Source organism: Neolamprologus brichardi, chromosome 18 (assembly GCF_056152115.1).
Source record: "Neolamprologus brichardi isolate AB-2024 chromosome 18, ASM5615211v1, whole genome shotgun sequence".
NCBI classification, from domain to species: domain Eukaryota; kingdom Metazoa; phylum Chordata; class Actinopteri; order Cichliformes; family Cichlidae; genus Neolamprologus; species Neolamprologus brichardi.
The window spans coordinates 18,929,294-18,948,242 of record NC_142121.1 but is presented as its reverse complement, the minus strand read 5'-3'; the positions used below and the strand labels follow the sequence as shown (position 1 = coordinate 18,948,242).

At 39.0% G+C, this 18,949-nt stretch overlaps 2 protein-coding genes across 3 annotated transcripts; one reads left to right on the top strand and one right to left on the bottom strand.

The window, feature by feature from the left end:
* Positions 1–574: 574 nt before the first annotated feature.
* abcb8 (ATP binding cassette subfamily B member 8) lies at positions 575–7,143 on the bottom strand. The gene is made up of 16 exons (XM_006786348.3): positions 6,358–7,143; positions 5,048–5,378; positions 4,772–4,927; positions 4,382–4,476; positions 3,774–3,879; positions 3,506–3,667; positions 3,143–3,228; positions 2,938–3,035; positions 2,735–2,840; positions 2,601–2,634; positions 2,344–2,480; positions 2,133–2,227; positions 1,920–2,053; positions 1,671–1,818; positions 1,338–1,588; positions 575–1,124 (listed from the first exon to the last, which is right to left on the bottom strand). The coding sequence occupies exons 1-16, from the start codon at positions 6,462–6,464 to the stop codon at positions 1,041–1,043; spliced, it is 2,130 nt and encodes a 709-aa protein (XP_006786411.2). The 5' UTR covers positions 6,465–7,143; the 3' UTR covers positions 575–1,040.
* Positions 6,781–17,875, top strand: atg9b (autophagy related 9B). Of its 2 annotated transcripts, XM_087832514.1 has the most exons (14): positions 6,781–7,546; positions 7,716–7,761; positions 8,019–8,081; positions 8,651–8,821; positions 10,484–10,625; positions 10,776–11,524; positions 11,823–11,976; positions 12,196–12,375; positions 12,490–12,735; positions 13,006–13,244; positions 13,362–13,455; positions 13,762–13,846; positions 14,072–14,241; positions 14,373–17,875. In XM_087832514.1, the coding sequence occupies exons 1-13, from the start codon at positions 7,438–7,440 to the stop codon at positions 14,221–14,223; spliced, it is 2,430 nt and encodes an 809-aa protein (XP_087688640.1). In that variant the 5' UTR covers positions 6,781–7,437; the 3' UTR covers positions 14,224–14,241; positions 14,373–17,875. The 2 variants fall into 2 exon arrangements, with proteins under 2 accessions (XP_087688640.1, XP_087688639.1); XM_087832513.1 differs by having other exon boundaries at positions 14,072–17,875.
* The last annotated feature ends 1,074 nt before the right edge of the window (positions 17,876–18,949 follow it).

Genomic DNA, 18,949 nt, shown 5'->3' with positions numbered 1-18,949 from the left:
CTTTAGTCACATAAACCAAGATTAACTTGTACCAGAACAATGCTAAGTAAAAGAAAAAGCTCATAATTGTGCCCATATCATAACATGGAGCCAATGTTATAATATGGGCATGGTATGTACCACAAAGTGTGATTGCTGACAGAATTAGCATGAACTGTGTGCAGGGCTATACTCTGCTCAGGTTCAGCAGGGTTAACTGAGTGGAGTGAGCGTCACGATGCAAACAATGATCCAAAGAATGCGGCAGAAGCAATCCAAGAGTTTTTACAAGTATCAGTGTCTTTATATTTAAAATTGTTAGTTTGTCCAACTAGTCTTGAGCCTCTGAAAATGAGGCATTATGTATAAAAATGTCTGTAACTCGTACAGTAAATTGTTAATGAAATTTTTGTTAAATGTCTTGAACCTTTAAGTCAGATGTAAAATCCACTGTGATAGTGTACAGACAGAAAACTACAAAAAGTGTCTTTGTCTAACAAACTATGGACCTAACTTTAGTCTTTTAGGAGCACAAGGGATATGTGCTGGCTGTGAAGTTTCTTCTTTACATGTGGCCTGGATGTAGTAAAACTATATATACAAATGTATGTGGAGGCAAAGAAGAATGATGCCAAAACAGCAATTCCTTCCCCAGAGTTTAATTTTAGAATAATGTCAGTACTGATCACTGGTAAGGGTCTGTGTTGAGTTTCTTTCAAATTTGTAACAAGAAAGGTTTATTGTCATCCACAAACAGTTAAAAAACACTTTAAATTCATTTAAGTAATTTTAATATTTTGTTCCAGCACATTATAATCTATCATTCTATCAACAATACTGGAAATAACGGCGCATACAGTAGTGTAATTTGTTCATCACAGGCCGATCCACATTGGTCCATTTGTTCATACACATTTGTAAGTTCTCATAAAACTAGTCACAGAGCTGGCAAATTTACAGTACATTTTAAATAATTAATTTTCCACACGTCTTGCTATGCATTTCAAAATAAACACCATTATACAGTATTATACAGCTACTGTAAACAAATATGGGTGTGGTCATTTTTGCCCCTCAGCTCTTTGCCTGCGGATGAGATCAGAATAATATCCTCCTTTGCTCAGCAGTTCCACATGTGTCCCAGCCTGTAACAAAAAGGAAAAAGGTGTTAGATATAATAAAAATTGATATAACACAATCACCTCAACAAGAAAGCTACCAGTATGTCCATATGTATTACTAAATACTGAAAGAATTCAATTTTTTTTAAGTACATCTCTGACATTAAAAGCTAGAGTAAATTAGCTGGAGGATTTAAATGGAGGTCAGAGTATGTTCTGAATACTCAGCCTTCTCACCTCCACAATACGACCATTGCTCATCACGCAGATCAAGTCAGCCCTTTGAATGGTGCTTAATCGGTGGGCGATGATGAGCACAGTGCGACCCCTTGTGGCTCTGTCCAGAGCCTCTTGCACCACTCGCTCTGATTCTGCATCCAGAGCACTTGTGGCTTCATCCAGCACCAGAATACTGGGGTTCTTGATCAAAGCGCGGGCAATGGCAATGCGTTGTTTCTGTCCACCTGATAATGTCACACCTCGCTCACCTGGATTCAAAGACCTGGAGTTTAGAATGAACAAGCGGCACTGTTTCTTAACAGTTGTGAAAGCTCAAATGGGAGCACATACCAACCACGGTGTTATAGCCGTCTGGGAAACCCGTGATGAAGCCGTGAGCATTGGCTTGCTTTGCTGCATTAATGACCTCAGCATCTGTAGCCTCAGGCTTCCCAAAACGGATGTTCTCCATGACGGATGATCCAAACAAAACTGGCTCCTAAAAGAAAGAAGAAAGAGGAAAAAAAGAAAGTTGCAGTGAAAATTGTTAGGAAGTAATACTTTTTAAAAATTGAACATGAAATGATCAGCAGCCTTGACCTGATTGATGAATCCGATAACTTGGCTCCTGAGCCAGCAAAGGTCAAGTGTTCGAATGTCGAGGCCGTCCAACATGACTACGCCGCTGGTAGGGTCATAGAAACGCTCCAGCAGGGATGCCACTGTGGACTTTCCTACAGGGTTAAACATTTATCAGATGACCCAATATTGTTTGAATGTCGAACAGTTACTGAATGAAATGTCAGAAATTACCTCCTCCAGATTCTCCAACAATGGCGACTGTTTTACTGGGTGGTAGTGTCAAACTGAACCTCTGCAAGACTTGATGGCCTGGTCTCGTTGGATAACTGGAAACATATCAATAGAAAACAATACATCATTCACAAAACATTATTTTATGTCTGTGCTCAGTTGTAGTTTTAAACTTAGATTTGATTTGGAGCTGAATTAGAAGGATTTCAACCTGAACGAGACATTCATGAAGTCCACTCTTCCTGTGAGTGAATGGTATGGGATGCGTCCTCCTCCAGAGAGGGGGATAGTGGGCTGCAAAGCAAGGTATTCAAAAACCCGAGCCCCAGAGCTCATTCCTCTTACCACCTGCGGCAAATGTTAAGAGATTGCCAGCAAAATATTTGAGGCATTTGGAAATGTTCACATATTATAATACTCCAGTTTCAAATCTGGTTGGATAATCAGATAATCGTAGTTTTTACTTACTTGCCCGAAAAGTATGGAGATACTGGCCAAAGACCTAAACATAAAATGAATGCATGACTTGTAATTAACTACTTTTGAAAGAATAATTTAACTGTAAAAGAGAAATCATTGTGGAGCAGTTTGTGTGTTTTTACCTCTGAACAGTCTGAGAGGCAACCAAAAAGGACATTAGGTCTCCAGGAGACATTTCATTGCTTGTAATTAAAGTTCCTCCAGCAAAAATAGTTCCAAGGACAATGCCTGTATTAACACAACACAAAAACATTAGCATAATGTTGGTAGTTTACCAGCCTGCTAAACAGTGTGTCAACTAATTAACATTGTAAAAGACACTCACAGTTCAGGGCAATGTTTGACAGCCCTTGGAAAATGGCAATCCCAGTACCAAGATTTTCATTCATTTCACATGATTTGTCAACTTCATATGCATATAACCTGTGTAAAAACATTACGGAAATCAAAACATCATATCTCTGTCATAGATTTAGTGCTTTTCTGAAAGTACAAAAGGTAGAAGTATAACAAAAAATATTCTCACTTACTGGAGCTCTCGTTCCTCCATCGCAAAAGCTTTTACTGTGCGCACATTACCAAGTGCCTCATCTGCCACCCCTGTCGCCTTTGCTACCTTGCATTTGACAGCATGAAGTAAAAACACAGTCAGACAGCAAATTATACTAATTTTGCAAATAATAGCTCATGCAGTGCTTTTTATTGGTTGCTTTGAGTGCCAGTGGCACTAATAAATTAAGCACTGCTGCATACGTTTACATTTTACTGCATTTCAAAATAGGAGGTCAAACTTAACTAACATCTGCTGGCAGTAATTAGAACAAATCTTGAATTTATTAAGACAACCGCTATATGCTTATAATACATGAAATATAACATGGATAGTACAACACCTGCTCTTGAGCCAAGCGGGATAGTCTGCGAAGGAATGAGCCAATGAGAGCTCCTGCTCCCACTAGACAGGGGAGGACAAGTACTGTCAAACCTGTGAGTTTTGGAGAAATGACATAGAGGGAGACAAAACATCCAACTGTCTGTGTAATACTCCGCAGACCCTGAAAATATACCAAAAAAGTGCAAAAAAAATAAGAATTAGAAGCGTAAAACCAGAAAAACTTTAGTAGCAAAATCATCACTGCCGGATCGTTCTTGTGTTATTACCTGAGAAATAACGAGTTTAAAGGATGACTTGAACTCCTGAATGTCAGCAGTCAAACGATTCACCAGCTGCCCGGTTTTATTGGCATCGAAGAAAGCCACGTCTTGTCTGAATTGAAAGAAAGCAAAGAAGACAATGTGAACTATAAGAATCCCTGCCAGACAGTGGATGTCATACAGTCAGAGTTGCGTGTATTTGGATTATGACACAGTTTTTGCAGTTGTGCTTCTGTACACCGCGACAAAAACTTTAAATTAGACAATCGAAGTGCAGACTTTCAAAAGGTTAATCAAAGATTTTGCACTAACTGCTTAGAAAGACAACTTTACACATAGTAATTGGATTACTTAAAATGCCCAGTTGCTTTTGATGTTTTGAAAATGGGTCACTGTGTTAGAAAAATGTCTGTAAATAAACATTACAGACATAAATTTGTTAATGCAAATTTCAGTCTGAAGTCTTTATGTTTTGAGTTAAAATCCTCTGTGGGGGGCACTTAGAGCCCAAATTACAAAACTTTTGTCATGGTCTAAATACTTCTGCACCAAACTATACATAACATTTATTGTATACATCATTTTTTCCTTTGTGTCAATATGTATGTATGTACCTCAGTAAGGATGCAAAAAGGGTCTTTCTCATGTCTGCCGCCACTCTTTCTCCCACCCTCGAGAGCAGAACAATATACCCACTCGTCAACAGTCCCTGCACAAAGGAGGCAATTAAGTACCAGTTAAATAAACTATTTTCATTGAATAGATTAAATAAATAAATTATACAGTGAGATCTTTAAGTGCCAAATGAGTAAGATGAGAGAAAATGTGTGTATACGGCTACACAACAATTTAATATAGTTAACTGAAAACGCACTGACTATAGTATTAGAATGACTGCATTATAAAGCTGATAATTGCAAACTTCATGACTGCAGTATTTATTTTGTGCTTGACTCATGTTCACAAGTAAGTTGTGCAACTAGTGAGATTTCACGTGTACTTACCTGGATACCATACAGTCCAAGTAATTTCAGGGCTGGACCTCTTATCTCATGAACATAATTCCCAGTATTTTCTCTCAGGTAGCGTGCCACAACATTTACCAGATCACCGAGCATCAAGGGGATTTGAATGTTCAAGATAGCAGCACCAAAAGCGAGCTGAGGAAAACAAAAAACCCCCCGCAAACATCCATTTTAAATGATAAGCATAAATGCTCTAACTGGCTAAAATCTTTTGCTTCACCAACATTCTTGATCAGTAAACAGATTCAGTCTTACCACAACAGCACAGACGAGAGCGAACAGCTGAGGTTTTACAAATTCCCACAGAACGTGCCATTTGAAGTCAGGCACTGGGTTTTTGGCTACAACTTCCACGGGGGTGTTATTATTCACATCTGCCTCACAGTGGGCTACATGGCAAAACAGTCGAGCTGAAACAGTAAGTACTGCTGGTCCCAGGATAAACTTCAAAGCTACTCCTGGGGGTTTCGATGTCCTGGTGGTGGACTGACGGACAGCTCTCTGAGTCAGGCTCCAAATGCGACTGACAGCACCGCCACGCTGCTGTGAGGAGCTGTTTGCATTAGACCCTGGGGATGTGTACCACCTGGATACAGACCAGGACAGAAATAAAATCAGGGAATCAAAATCATGAAGGTTTTGCAACACTAATATAACAAAAATCCTGGCCGTTATCAGCTAATCAGTTTTAAGGAATTCATTCCCCTGTGTTACAGTTGAGTAGCACATGGAAATGTGGCCCAACTGAAACAACATTTTTGTTTTAAATATATTTTATTGACAACTTCGTATTAATTATATATATATACACACATTTATTTATAAATAAATAAATGTATATAAATTGAGAAATTAATGAGACAGAAAAAAACAAGAAAGCAAACAATGTTAAGAGAACCTGTATTTAACAATTATAACGAAGTGGCACTATAATCACAGTTACACAAAAGAAAGCATAAAGTATAAAACCAGTATAAAACTTTCTTGTCAGTTTTTTTATATGTATATATATATAAAGTGATAATATGTGCAAATACAACGGATTTGCTCTATTGCGTTAGGATTACGTACGGCTCGTGTTAATAGGTGCGGTGATTACAGCGATTGATGAGCCTTTATCTACATGTGGGAATTTGAGTATAAACCGCAAATTGTTGTTTTTTTCTTCCAAAAGCCAAAGTTTAATTTAACAGAATACATTTATTTGAGTATGTTAATGCTACTTCACTATATTTTTTGGGCAAATGTTGAAGTTTTTATACATTTATCTTACAGTTCAGGAAAAATTCAGGAAAACTAGATATCTCAAAAGTTAGAAAGAAAAATCTCACATTTGTGTGTTTATGATTTAATATTTTTAATGTGGTTTTGTTTTGATTTGTTTTACTGTCACAGTACTGCTTTTTTCTTAGAGAAAAGATCTGAATAAGTCTGGCAGTGCTAAAGGAAATCAAAGTAGGTCAAGTGTGACAGTGAGGAGTACCACATATATGGGATTATACAACTGGTATAATCTACAGGTTGGCTGTCACTGGCTAAATTAGCTCCCGGTCACTTTAACCTACCGTGAAAACTTCCATAAGTCTGCACTTTTATTGCACCGGTAGTGCAACGACAATGGCCGTAATGGTGCAGCAGCGATGTTTGCTCTACAACTGAGCAACTGAAGCATGCTTTATTCCTTTTTCAGTGATAATAAGCTCATGAGGTCAAAATAATCTTTAAGCTCTACGGTAATCCAGCGAAACTCTGCAGGCTGCCATGTTCAAACTCTCCCAGGATGCATTTCAGCTGGAAAGCTAGGACCGTTGCTTTAAGATGAATTTTGCTTTGTGAAACCCACAAGCAAGACGAATAAATGCTTACTTCACAGCAAGCTATATATCGATATTTGGGGCTATTTGGACGACGCTAAAAGCGAAAATGTCGGACAACAGAGGGTCTGACATGTGAAAATTATTTAAAAAACTACAATTGCTACTCGGAAATTGCGTCAGTGTGATCAGAAGTGACGTCAAAGTCGTTTTGTTGACATTTGTTAGCGAAAGACAAAAACAGTGCACACGCACAGGTTGATGTATTTTTGGAAATCAAGTAACGGACCGCGGAACCGACCGAAGACAGCCGTGTTGTAACTGAAACGAAGTTGTGTGAGATAAGCGAGCTGTGGTGAAGAGGTGGACACTGAGCAGCAAACGCTAAAAAAGGGATAAAGATCAGCAGATGAACCGACGGTAGACGGGAACAAAACAAACCGTGTCACCCTGACTACAAGACTGGCTGAATCATTCACAGGTTAGCCAGCCGCTGCACAGTCATTTGGCTCAGGTAGTAGTCTTTTATTAACGTAAGGGACGCTCATTACTAACTATACGGAAGCTTCATGTGCTGAAATTTTAACTCCAACGCAGAATTTTACTTGTCATCATGGTCGTGTAGGGTTACACAAGCGCCGTCCGTTAGTGGAGCAGGTTAGCAGGCTAATGTTAGCTGTAGCTAACCTCCTTTCTTCCTGAAGTGCTCGAGCTGCTAAGTAGCTAGCTGCAGGATGTAGTTGTGGTTGCTAGTCTGCTTTCGTTTCGTATAGTCTTTAGTACAAGTAGCTCGTTAGTTGTGGAGAGGTGACCTGAAGAATGTGAAGCACAATGGCCAACTTTGAAGCTTACCAGGAGTATCAGAGAATTGATGACTACGAGGAGGACTCACCACCAGGAGAGGAGGATTTACTGGTCCACGTGCCTGAGGGCCTAAAAGGTAAACATATTATTATTGCTTACGTTAAAAGTGGTTTCTAATGTATGTTAAAGTTTTGTACTTGTTAAGGTTAAAAAGGCTGGCCATCTGCTGGCAAATGATGCAACAAAAGAGGTTAAGTAAGTTGTAAAAGACTTCTCCCTTTCCAATGGTCTCATTTCTGTTTCAGACTCATGGCACCATATCAAGAACCTGGATAACTTCTTTACAAGGATATCCTTTTAAACTCTGTGAACAAACTGGCGAAAGCCAGAATGATCCCTTTTACATCATTTGAATGTCACTTCTGCTGCTGCTGCTATGGGATCAAATATGAATATTTAGATATTGTGTTACATGGAACATTGTTATCACTTTACTGTGCAGTCAGCTTACTTATAGTGAATGTCCACACCCTAAATACTTATAGTTAAAATAATTGCCTACCTGTTCTAGGGCTGTTTAAAATTTTCCTTAACCATGTTGTTCACATCTATCATTTTCATCAAAAAAATGGCTTTGCCTGTATGATGTTTTCCGAGTTCTTTGAACTTGCGTAAGTACTGAGTTGCACAGAAATACTCACTATGTTGAGATGGCTAAAATATTGCACCATCATAGCAGGTGATACACATTGAATGCAAAACATTAGGTTGATGTGTGTTTGCAAATTTAAGAGGAAATGTGTTTGGCCTTGTGTATGTGTCTGTGAGTTAAGTGCACCCCAGCCTTTGATGACAATACCTTTTTTTTTAAGCAATTCCTTCTCTAAATGTTATTTTGTATCTTTTTTTAATGTGGTCATTTATTCTGTTATGACTTTTTCTGTTAGGATTAATCCCTTCACCAGCTGCCATGTTAATGCAACATATTTTTTATACTCCTGCTGTTTGTGCTGCTGCCATGCCTGTATGACATTTGTTATTCCTGGTGTTTATCAGATGGGGCGACTTTACTTAACTACAGTGTTATCCACTGATCAGTTGTTGTAGTGTATTGCTTATAACCTAATTATTTATAGCAGTTAAACATTAAACAGTTTTTATTGTTATCTTTTGGTTTTCTTGGTATTTTCATTAGGTGTGAAACCTAATCACTCTCTTTTTTTTTATCTCACCCTCACAGTCAGCTATTGTTTGTTGTCACATTCACAACGTTCCTTGTCAACTGCGTGGAATACGATGTCCTGTTTGCCAATCGAGCGGTCAACCACACAGGGCCAATCCAGAACCCTTTGGACCGGAACAAAGTCACACTGCCAGATGCCATCCTACCAACTCAGGAGTGCACTGCAAGGTAATGATGGCATATTACAATCACTTTAGGTGTCTGAAGGAGATTCGTTTTCTTTTTTTTCTGGTGGGAAAAGGATGAGTTGACTTAATCTGACAGAATGTACAGGCATGAAAAGTCATGCACATTCCAGGAAGTTTGATTAGACACTTTGTTCTCAAGCAGAGTCCAGGATTAGAGACAGGCCTTTAGAGGGATGTCATTATTCTGACTTAATACAGTCGCAATTAGACTTTCACACTAAATCTCTTTATGGGCTGTATACGATTTGGCTCAGAGTGCAAGTCCCATACAGTCCCATACTCTGAGAAAAGAAAAAAAAACTATTTAACTGTAACCAGCATGTTTTCTCATTTAATCTTGAAATCTGTTAGAACTCACTTGCGTTTGTAATGCAAGGCAATGGTTTGTCATCAGATTAATTAGACTGGTTTCTATATTTCATTCAGTGTTTTTTTTTTTTGTTTGTTTGTTTGTTTGTTTGTTTTTTTCATTTTTGGTGTTTAATTCACCTTGAGATTGGTAGCTTGAACATTTCTGCAACTCATGGTTACTTGGAGGGAGGTGTTTGTTTTGAGAGCTCAGCCTGGCTTTGGAGAACAGAGCGATGTAATTGATAGCTATGGTGAGGTACAGCTAGCCAACCGCGATGCTGACAGCTTGGCTGGGACAGCGAGCTGACTACCACATGACACCTCACAAGCTGACTGCAGGAGTAAGCCCCCCACCTACCCCTCCCACTCCTGTGTTGTCACATTTATTTTTTTGACAACATGTAGCCTAGACTCAGCTTGACTGCAGCTCAATAGTTGTTTATATCAAAAGCAATGACGTCCGACTGCTTGGATTTCTAATTTGGGAACAACTTGTCCCACAGTTTAGGTTCTCTCTGTCCTCTTCATACCCCATATCTAATTTCCCTCATAAAGCAGCTTTAAAACGCTTGGACTGAAAACAAGATTGTATTTTGTTTAATACATCTGAATGTTACCTCATAAAGAGCTTTTACAGTTGCACTGAAATGTGCTAATGTTTGTTTAGACACATGGGAACATTAAAGGGTTTCCTTAAATTTAGAATATAATGTGCAGACATCCACCACTGTACTTTAAACACCCCCCCCACCAAAAACATGTTAACTGAAGTTTACTAGATTACTCCATCTAAGATCAGCTGTTGCATACTTCATATAAATATTATGTCATTAGATAATGAAGAGCCAACTTAAATTATTAGGAGAGGAGAGGTGAATGTGTGTAGATAGATAGATAGATAGATAGATAGATAGATAGATAGATAGATAGATAGATAGATAGATAGATGAATACTTTATTAATCCCGCAAGGGAAATTGTTGTGTTACTGCAGCATGATAAAGAGTAAAAATAGTACAGTCTACAATAAATGACAAATAAACAACACAGTTAAAATAAAAGTGCCACAGATGCCCAGTACGGGCCTTAAATTGAGAGTGCAGGAATTTTATACACACAACAGTGATTAAAAAACAAGTAAAAGTATAAATGAAGTTAGTTAAAAACCATAAAGTATGACCGACATTGTGTAAGAGATTTTACAATGACTCTACATTATGTACAGTGTTTACTATGTATGAATTGATACATGAAGTTAGCCATCTTTGAAAGAGGCTTTTGTTTCTGTTCAGGATTCAAGAGAACAGCTGGATCATATTCCTTCTCATCATGGCTGCTATATTCTGGATCTATCGTCTCGTTAAGGTCATTTGCAACTTTTTGAACTACTGGGAGATCAGGCAGTTCTACATCAAAGCACTGAAGATCAGAATGGTGAGTGCACCAACTTGAGACGAGTATTAAGGTCATTCAAACAAAATTTTTTGACTCATGTTCATTGGTATGCAGAGAGATGATAAATCTCAGTGTTCTAAATTGTGGCTTTGTCTCAATGTGAGTGGGTTCCTTGTGTCTTTCTCCCAGGATGAACTATGCAACTACACATGGCAGGAAGTCCAAGACCGTCTAATCAGCCTCCAGAGGGAACAGCAAATGTGCATTCACAAGAAAGAGCTGACAGAACTTGATATTTATCACCGGATCCTACGTTTTAAGAACTACATGGTGGCCATGATAAACAAATCCCTGCTGCCGGTGCACCTGCAGCTCCCCCTGCTGGGCAATGTGGTCTTTCTAACCCAGGGTCTGAAGTACAACTTTGAACTTATCCTTTTCTGGGGCCCTGGCTCACTCTTTCAGAATAAGTGGAACTTGCACCCCAAGTACAAGCGCAGTGGAAACCGCCTGGAGCTTGCCCAGCAGCTCAGCAGGGTCATCCTCCTGATGGGGTTGGCCAATTTGCTGCTATGTCCCTTCATCCTAGTGTGGCAGGTGCTCTATGCTTTCTTCAGCTACACAGAAGTGATCCGCAGAGAACCTGGGAGCTTGGGCGCACGTCGATGGTCCCTCTACGGTCGTTTATACCTGCGTCACTTCAATGAGCTGGACCATGAGCTGCACGGGCGTTTGGGTCGTGGCTACAAACCCACTTCCAAGTACATGAACTCGTTTACATCGCCACTGCTGACTGTGATTGCTAAGAACATTGCCTTCTTCTCAGGCTCAGTGCTGGCTGTTCTCATCGTACTTACAGTCTATGATGAGGATGTTCTGACAGTGCAGCACATTCTGACTGCTATTACTGTGCTGGGGGTGACTATAACTATTGCAAGGTGAGTCCTCAAAGCAAGCCCACCCAGTCAGTCATTGAAAAACAACTACAGTGTACACTGTTACAAATTATTTGTCTATTTTTATTTCATTTATTCAGCTGAAAGCTAATCAGTGAAGTAATTCTTTAAATAACTCTCATTAAAACTATGAGCAAGTATTAGATATTCTTCATCAGGTACTCCATCTGAATTTTTAACTTTTAATGATAAAACTTTTCTCTTCTGCTTATCCATTTGTCTCATATGTGCAGGTAATGCACAGCTGTAATGCTGACATTTTGTACCTGTCCCACGCCAGGTCTTTTATCCCAGATGAGCATATGGCGTGGTGTCCAGAACAGCTGCTGCAGTGTGTGCTGGCACACATTCACTATATGCCAGACCACTGGAGGGGCAACGCTAACAAGAGTGAGACCCGTGACGAGGTGGCACAGCTGTTCCAGTACAAAGCGGTGAGGAATGCAGAAAGTCAGTGGATAGGAACACACTTCTCACACTCAAGTCAGACTGTCAGACTGAAATTATGTGCTTGTTCTGGCTGTGATGAGGGTTTTTAATCCAGGACCTGGGTAATGCTAAAACTGTCAGATTGGTCACAGTCATATTTTTATAGGGTGTACATAAAATAAAACGTACAGAACCAGAAATTCACGCCATCTCTGTCCACTCAGGTGTTCATCTTGGAGGAGTTGCTCAGTCCTATTGTCACACCCTTCGTTCTCATCTTCCTCTTGAGAAACAAGTCTCTAGAAATCATTGACTTCTTCAGGAACTTCACCGTGGAGGTCGTTGGAGTTGGTGACATCTGTTCCTTTGCCCAGATGGACATCAGACGCCATGGAAACCCAACAGTAAGACCCATTCCTTTTGTCTGGCAGGACTGAATGAACAAATGTCTCAGTGAATGAAGACTGTGGGAAAAAAATGATATCAAAAAGGTGATATGTCTATTGATGTTTTTTCAGTGGCTGTCAGAAGGACAGACAGAGGCATCTGTGTACCAGCAGGCTGAAAATGGCAAAACGGAGCTGTCCCTCATGCATTTCACCATAAAGAATCCACGGTGGCAGCCCCCTCAGGAGAGCTCAGTGTTTATCAGCCATTTAAAGGAGAAGGTGCACCATGATGCACAGGCCGGCCCCTCCACTCAGCTGCTGCTCTCAGAGGCGCCTCTCTGCACCTCGCTGCAGTCCAACGAGTCTGGCACTGGGGTAGGAACCAAGTCGATAACACAAACAGCAAGAACTACTTTTTTGCTCAAAAACGATATATAGGCAGCTAATGTAAAAAGAAAACTCAGTAATGCAGTCATCCCTTACCATTAGGATCATCAGTTTTTCCCTATAAATACTTAATGCCTAAACTACTAGAAATTTGATTACTGATATTGGCTTCATTATGAAATATATTGTTGTAATTTCTATTCTCATTAATTTTTTTCCTTTATTTTTTTGTAACTTTCTGACATTTGTTGTTTCCAGGCTGATAATCTTTTGGCCAGTGTCCTGGCTCACCCCATTATAACTGCATCTGGACTGCAAGGGCGAGACCATCGACTCATCCCACCAAGCACCGCTGCTTCTGCTGCAGCCAGCGTTCTCGCCTCTTTGTCCACGTCTCAGCTCGCGCATACCAGTCGTGGCCGGTCACACGGCCTCCTGCCCTCCTCCGTCCACCCTGAGACTACCATGTACCACAGTGAGCGCACCGTAATTGACAGGTATTTTCCAATATTACATTTTATATACTTCTATTCTGAGCTTTATAACAAAACAATAGCAAACAAAATCCAAATGCTTGTTTTCAGCTTTGAAAAAAAAAGTGCTTTTTTCCCCAGTATGTCTAACAGTGACTCTCGTGTCCGGAGCAATGCACTGCAGTCAGAGTTTGCCTCAGCCGAGATGAGTCTCCATGCCATCTACATGCATGAGGTAATTTCCTGTTCATGAACTCTAGCCTCTAAAACATATATGTGTGTGTATCCAATGTCCCTTTTTTTTCCTCCAAAATTTTAGGTGCTATGTTTGCACATAGACATGCAGAAACATGCAAATCTTTACTTTGGTCTCTCATGTATCATCGTAGCTTCAGTTCATGGTTTCATTTTTAGTATTGCTTAAAAGATTTAATGCTCGAAAGGCACATTTTGAGCCAGAGTAATGCTTTTAGTATCTTTTGTAGTACCATAAGTTTAGCACCCCTTTCTGCTGCACACTGAAAACTGTTTGTCTCTTCAGCTCCACCAGCAGAGCTCCCACCCACCAAGAACTTCAGGCCAGTGGCATAATCCAGTGCCAATGAGAGATCTGCACACACACACTGGTAAATGAAAGTGTTGATTTTTAAGAACCTGTTATTTTTAATTCAGCCAAAGATTATGAATATTAGTTTGCAGAGGACTTTTATAAATATTGTTGGTGTCAATTCAGAATTAAATGAATGTGAAAAAAAATTCTTGTTGTGCTGAAATCCTGGTTCTGATGTGGATACCCTGATATTACAAATCATTAGACAGCAAACCAATAGATATTATACCCTTATTCTCAGGTTACCAGGCACACAGCGGCCTCAGTTCCAGCATTTCTGTGCCCACCACTGTCCATCTTGGTGGCTGGCAAGAGGTAGAAGAAGAGGAGGAAGACGATCAGGAGATTAATAGTGGATCTACTCCAAAACAGGGCACTGGGGGTAGTTGTTGAAGTGCCTTTTGTCATAAGGTATACGCTCTCATTTCAATGCTCTGTGGTTCTGTATTTTTGGGCATTGTTTGTCCTGAAGCTACAATGCCGTGATCACTTCTCTTCTTCTTTTTTGTGTGTTTTTGTTTTTGTTTTGTTTTGTTTTTTAGTGTTTACATTTTACTTTCTTCAACGAAAGTTGTGGCCTTAGATGATCTTCATGGAGAATTTAGCATGGACCTTTAATACACCATTCAGCGTTTTTAGGAGGGACTCATTGAATAACCACAGTCTCTGCACCTCTGCGCCTCATCCTGTCATATCAGGCAGACTATGGCATCAGGGAAACCATATGTCTTCCGTCCACATTGTCACAATTTTCTTATCAACTTGTAACTTTTCCCGAAGCTCGTATGACAGAAAGATCGATGAGGTGTAGTGTAATCATAGATCCACCGTGCGACGATGGGCGCGAAACGCGAAAGGTTCATCACAACTTCTGCTGCGCACAAATCGAGTATTTGAGCATCACAGGGTATTACGGTGCAAGTATAATTGAAGTTTTCCACAGAATAGTGTCTCAATCTGTGCCACAGCATGAAGTCTTCAAATTGTATCTTGTCTGCCTGAACAATTTTAGTCATCTGGGGGGGAAAAAAGCATTTCAGAGTTGTGCTATTTGACTCTTGTAAAATGTAAATACACTTTTGCATCTTGCTTGTTCCTTCAAAGGTCACATTTTTTACTACTAGATCCAATTCCTACAAAATATACCAAGTATTGAATGATTCAAAAGTTAACTATACAGTAGCCGCACTGCTAAAACACTATGTGTATCTGGGTGTTCCTTGAGCCTAAGCATGCACATGGTTTGATGCTGCTGTCTGTGTTTAGTGGTCCTAAATGCAGATTTTTGGTCAGTGTTGTTGTTTCTGCGGCTCATCTGTCAAGACAGTTGCTTTTCCTCAAAAGCAGAGCCGTAGTAATGGGCACCAAGTACACTTGTCTTAGAAATCCCAATGCAGATAGAAGATGTAATTGAAATCTGTTTAAGCTGGACACAGCCAGCGTTATGCCTTAACACCGATGTAAAAACATGTATTTAAATCCTAGTTTTCCGCATTACCTCAGCTGTGGAGGAGAAAAAACGAATACACAAATCGATACCTCTGTAGTGTATTTACTCTTGTGTAAATATTTATTATACATAAACGTTTTTTTCATTCTAGAGGTGCATCTTTCGACTGCATTTTGATTTTAATGGCAGGTGTAGGTGGAAACCATTTTTTAAAAGAACAAAACAGTAAGGTGTTGCTTTTTTCAAATACTTTGTGTGCTTGTTACCATTTTTTGTGCTTTCCCTCAAACTGATCATATAAAAATGGAACTTCATCATAAGGGCTGATTTCAGAGTGCGTGCTGCATAAGGACAGCAGTTCTGCTAAGACTTTATTTTTCCAAAGTAAGATCATTATATATATTTATTTCCCCACATATGTAATTGATACAGGTATATAGAGAGATATAATTTATTTAGGAAAAAAAAATTAAACAATCATAAACTTTTACGAATGGAGGTGGTGTGTGGCCCCTCTTACAATGTGGTTTTTGTCTTTAATTTTGGTGTTATTGCAAAGATGCCATGCCCAGCGGCAAGATGGTGAATGCAATTGCCGGTAAACCCTGAAATAAACTGGGACAAAATCTCGTAGTTGATCTAGTGATGAAAATATCAACCCAGTGTTATTGCATTCTGCAAAGGAATATAAATTGAGCCCTCCACCTCTATAAGACTTCAGAGTGTGTCCTAACCCTCTCGTGTGTTTAGAAGCGGTTTCACTCTCACGTTGAGCGTGCATGCGTCTGTGGAGGGAATGCATTTTAACATCTGCGTAATTATGCTAACACTTTTGCACTGATTGAAAAGCATTTTTAGTGTGTGTGTGTGTGTGTGTGTGTGTATGTACTTGCATCCTGATTTAACTTTATAGATAAGCATTGCATCAGCCTGTGTTGTGTTGTCATTTGTCCTCAGCAGACTATAAGGAAACACTGTGGCCAAGCACATAATGTTTTTTTGCTGGGGTTTTTGTTTTTTTTTTTTTTGTTTTTTTTTCTTCTGCCACTGGTCAGTAAATGTCTGTTTCCCTCACACGGCCTTAAATGTGCTTACATGCATTTCTTGTGGTCGCAGTTCATTTGTGGTGTTTTTTCCATATGAGACGAGTTTGTGTTGTAGAGACACTGGAGCTCAGCTTTGAACACAGAGTTTTGATAGTCTCCACATTTACACGCCATGGTAGTGTCTAATGTTAGTCGTTTTATTATAAGCAGTGCCTTGGTAATAAGGATTAGCATTTGCTCTTTTTAGAAGCCGTCTCATGTTAACCAACAAATTTGCTTTCACATATTTACCAGCACATAGGATGTACAGTATTTTTGATTTCCATGCCATTGTGTATAGCATCGAGTGCATATAGTGAAACTGTGGATGTGTCTTGTTAGCTGACAGGTCAGTCTGTTGTATCTGACAGTGCACTTCTTTTGTCATGGGACTGCACTGTCTTTAACATCCTGAAGAAGCGGGAGCATCCCATGTAATTGGCAGTGCCATTATGGCAAACCACCTGATCATACTATGGTTTCTCCACTATATAGACCAGTCGAAGGATCACAGTGACTGGGACAAGGTGCTATGTTTTCATCCTGAAATGGTGAATTTTTTTTCTTCTTTTTTTGTGGTTACAAAAGTTTGTCTGTATGTTTTTGTTCTGTATATTGAGCAGCATTAGCTGAAATATGAAACATGCCAAAAGAACTTGTTTTCAGCACAGCTTTACAGTACGTGTTGTTTTCAGAGACTGAGTAGAGAGGCAAATACATCTAATTTTGAGTGTATTTAATCGTTCTGTGTGTGGTTGATTATGTAATGTTTATTTAAAATAAAAAAGAATAAAGTTTAATTTTCTTTGTTTTTGTTTTTGCTGTTGCTTGGAAGTAGTTTTTAACTTAACTTGTAAAAACTTAAATATTTAAACGACTAGATTCTTTACCCTCACATTTTCCAACCAAAGGAGTCTACTGTGTTTTCCATTTGTTTGGTTAAATAATAACTGTAGACAAGAGACATTATAGATGGATAGATAGATGCCCAGAAGTTTGAACTATAACACCTAAATCTATATAACAATAAAAAAGAAAGTATTTAGTGAACAGCTTCTGAATGAATACAAAGGTTTTATACAGACTTATTCACATTTTGTTACTACTGTCATATATATGTTTTCCATGCTTTTGTCCTTTGTCTCTTTCTCCCCTCTGACTTGCTCTATGACTCTTTCTAACCAGTTGATTCTGCTCACAGTCTTGTTGGAACTTATGAAGGAATAGCACATATACATGGTCCATTGATTAAACGTCATGTTACATCATACAGCATCAAGAGCTGCATAAATCACATTCAGTGACCCTCATTTCTAGAAGAGTTCAGTGCCAGTGTTAGGGTAACCTGTTGATCTTTTTTTTTGTAAATCAGGACTTTTTGTATGGAATAATTAAGGTGAGTTGTTTTCTTTAACAGCACCTCACTGCCATGTGTTCCCACTATTGTCCTGTGCTTGCTATAATACTGTAAATACTATCAAGACTGTAAATAAATATCATGTGCTTCTTTTTTGCTAGTTTGTCTTATTTTTTATTTAATTGTTTTATTTCAAACATATAAGTAATATAAAAAATATATATTGGATACAAAAAAAAGGAATTGCTCTACCATACAATTTACATGCTTCAAAAGGGGGTAGGATGAAGCTTACGCCTACTTGATCCTGCCCACCTTATTGCTTGTTTTTAATGTTGTCCAAGCCCCTTGAGTATTCTGGAGAGGACATGCCTGCCATCTGCTGTTCAGTCTTAGTAATCTTAATCTTTGGTAGAACTAAAATTTGTCTCACTTGTCATCTGCCATGTAACTGTTCTTAAGGTAACACCCATGTGTTTCAAGCTGTGAACATGATACAGCTATGACCTTATTCTCGAAATGGCTGTAAGGTCAAGTGGAAGGCCACGGAGACCGGACTGGAGAGTATACATTGCTTCCATTTAGCAAAAAAAAGTCTCATTACAAAGACATGTTTTACTTGGTGTTTAATCTTTAGGTTGCTAAATTATAGCCAGGCTGTTGGCAGGTGCTACGAGAGGGTGGTTACTGTCTGCAAGTGAGTTTTAAACATTTACCAAAAAGTTGCAGAAATATGTTGTGGTGTTGTTTTGGTATATTAAGTGATTTGAAATCAAGGAACCTAGCCTGTGCTAATTTGTGACACAGTAGCGCAGTAGAAGGTTTGGACGTATTTCATGCCAACACAGAGGATAGCATTATCTAAACTAGTTTCTTCCTCAGTACACATACTCTAGGCAAGGCAAGGCAAGTTTATTTGTATAGCACAATTCAACAGCAAGGTGATTCAAAGTGCTTTACAGAGACATTAGAAACAAAAACAAATAAAAAGCATGATTTAAAATTAATTAAAACAAGCAAACAAACTAACTAACTAATTAACAAACAAACAAAACAGTATATAAAATCAAAACAGATAAAATCAGAACAGTAGATAAAATCAGTAGTTAAATGTAAGTTTTGAAATTTAAGCTTAAAAGTGTGGATTTGGTGCTTTATTCAAATGCAGCTGAGAATAAGTGAGTCTTCAACCTGGATTTAAATAAACTGAGTGTTTCAGCTGATCTG

What these genes read in the sequence shown, in the direction of transcription:
- abcb8 (XM_006786348.3), bottom strand. Translation starts at nt 6,464, where the DNA reads ATGCTTCAGTTGCTCAGTTGTAGAGCAAACATCGCTGCTGCACCATTA. An exon ending in GACTTATGGAAGTTTTCACG is followed by an intron (nt 5,379 to 6,357) that starts GTAGGTTAAAGT and finishes GTCTGTATCCAG; the next exon opens with GTGGTACACATCCCCAGGGT. An exon ending in TTGGACTGTATGGTATCCAG is followed by an intron (nt 4,477 to 4,771) that starts GTAAGTACACGT and finishes TCCTTTGTGCAG; the next exon opens with GGACTGTTGACGAGTGGGTA.
- atg9b (XM_087832514.1), top strand. Translation starts at nt 7,438, where the DNA reads ATGGCCAACTTTGAAGCTTACCAGGAGTATCAGAGAATTGATGACTAC. An exon ending in CGTGCCTGAGGGCCTAAAAG is followed by an intron (nt 7,547 to 7,715) that starts GTAAACATATTA and finishes TTTCTGTTTCAG; the next exon opens with ACTCATGGCACCATATCAAG. An exon ending in GTGACTATAACTATTGCAAG is followed by an intron (nt 11,525 to 11,822) that starts GTGAGTCCTCAA and finishes GTCCCACGCCAG; the next exon opens with GTCTTTTATCCCAGATGAGC.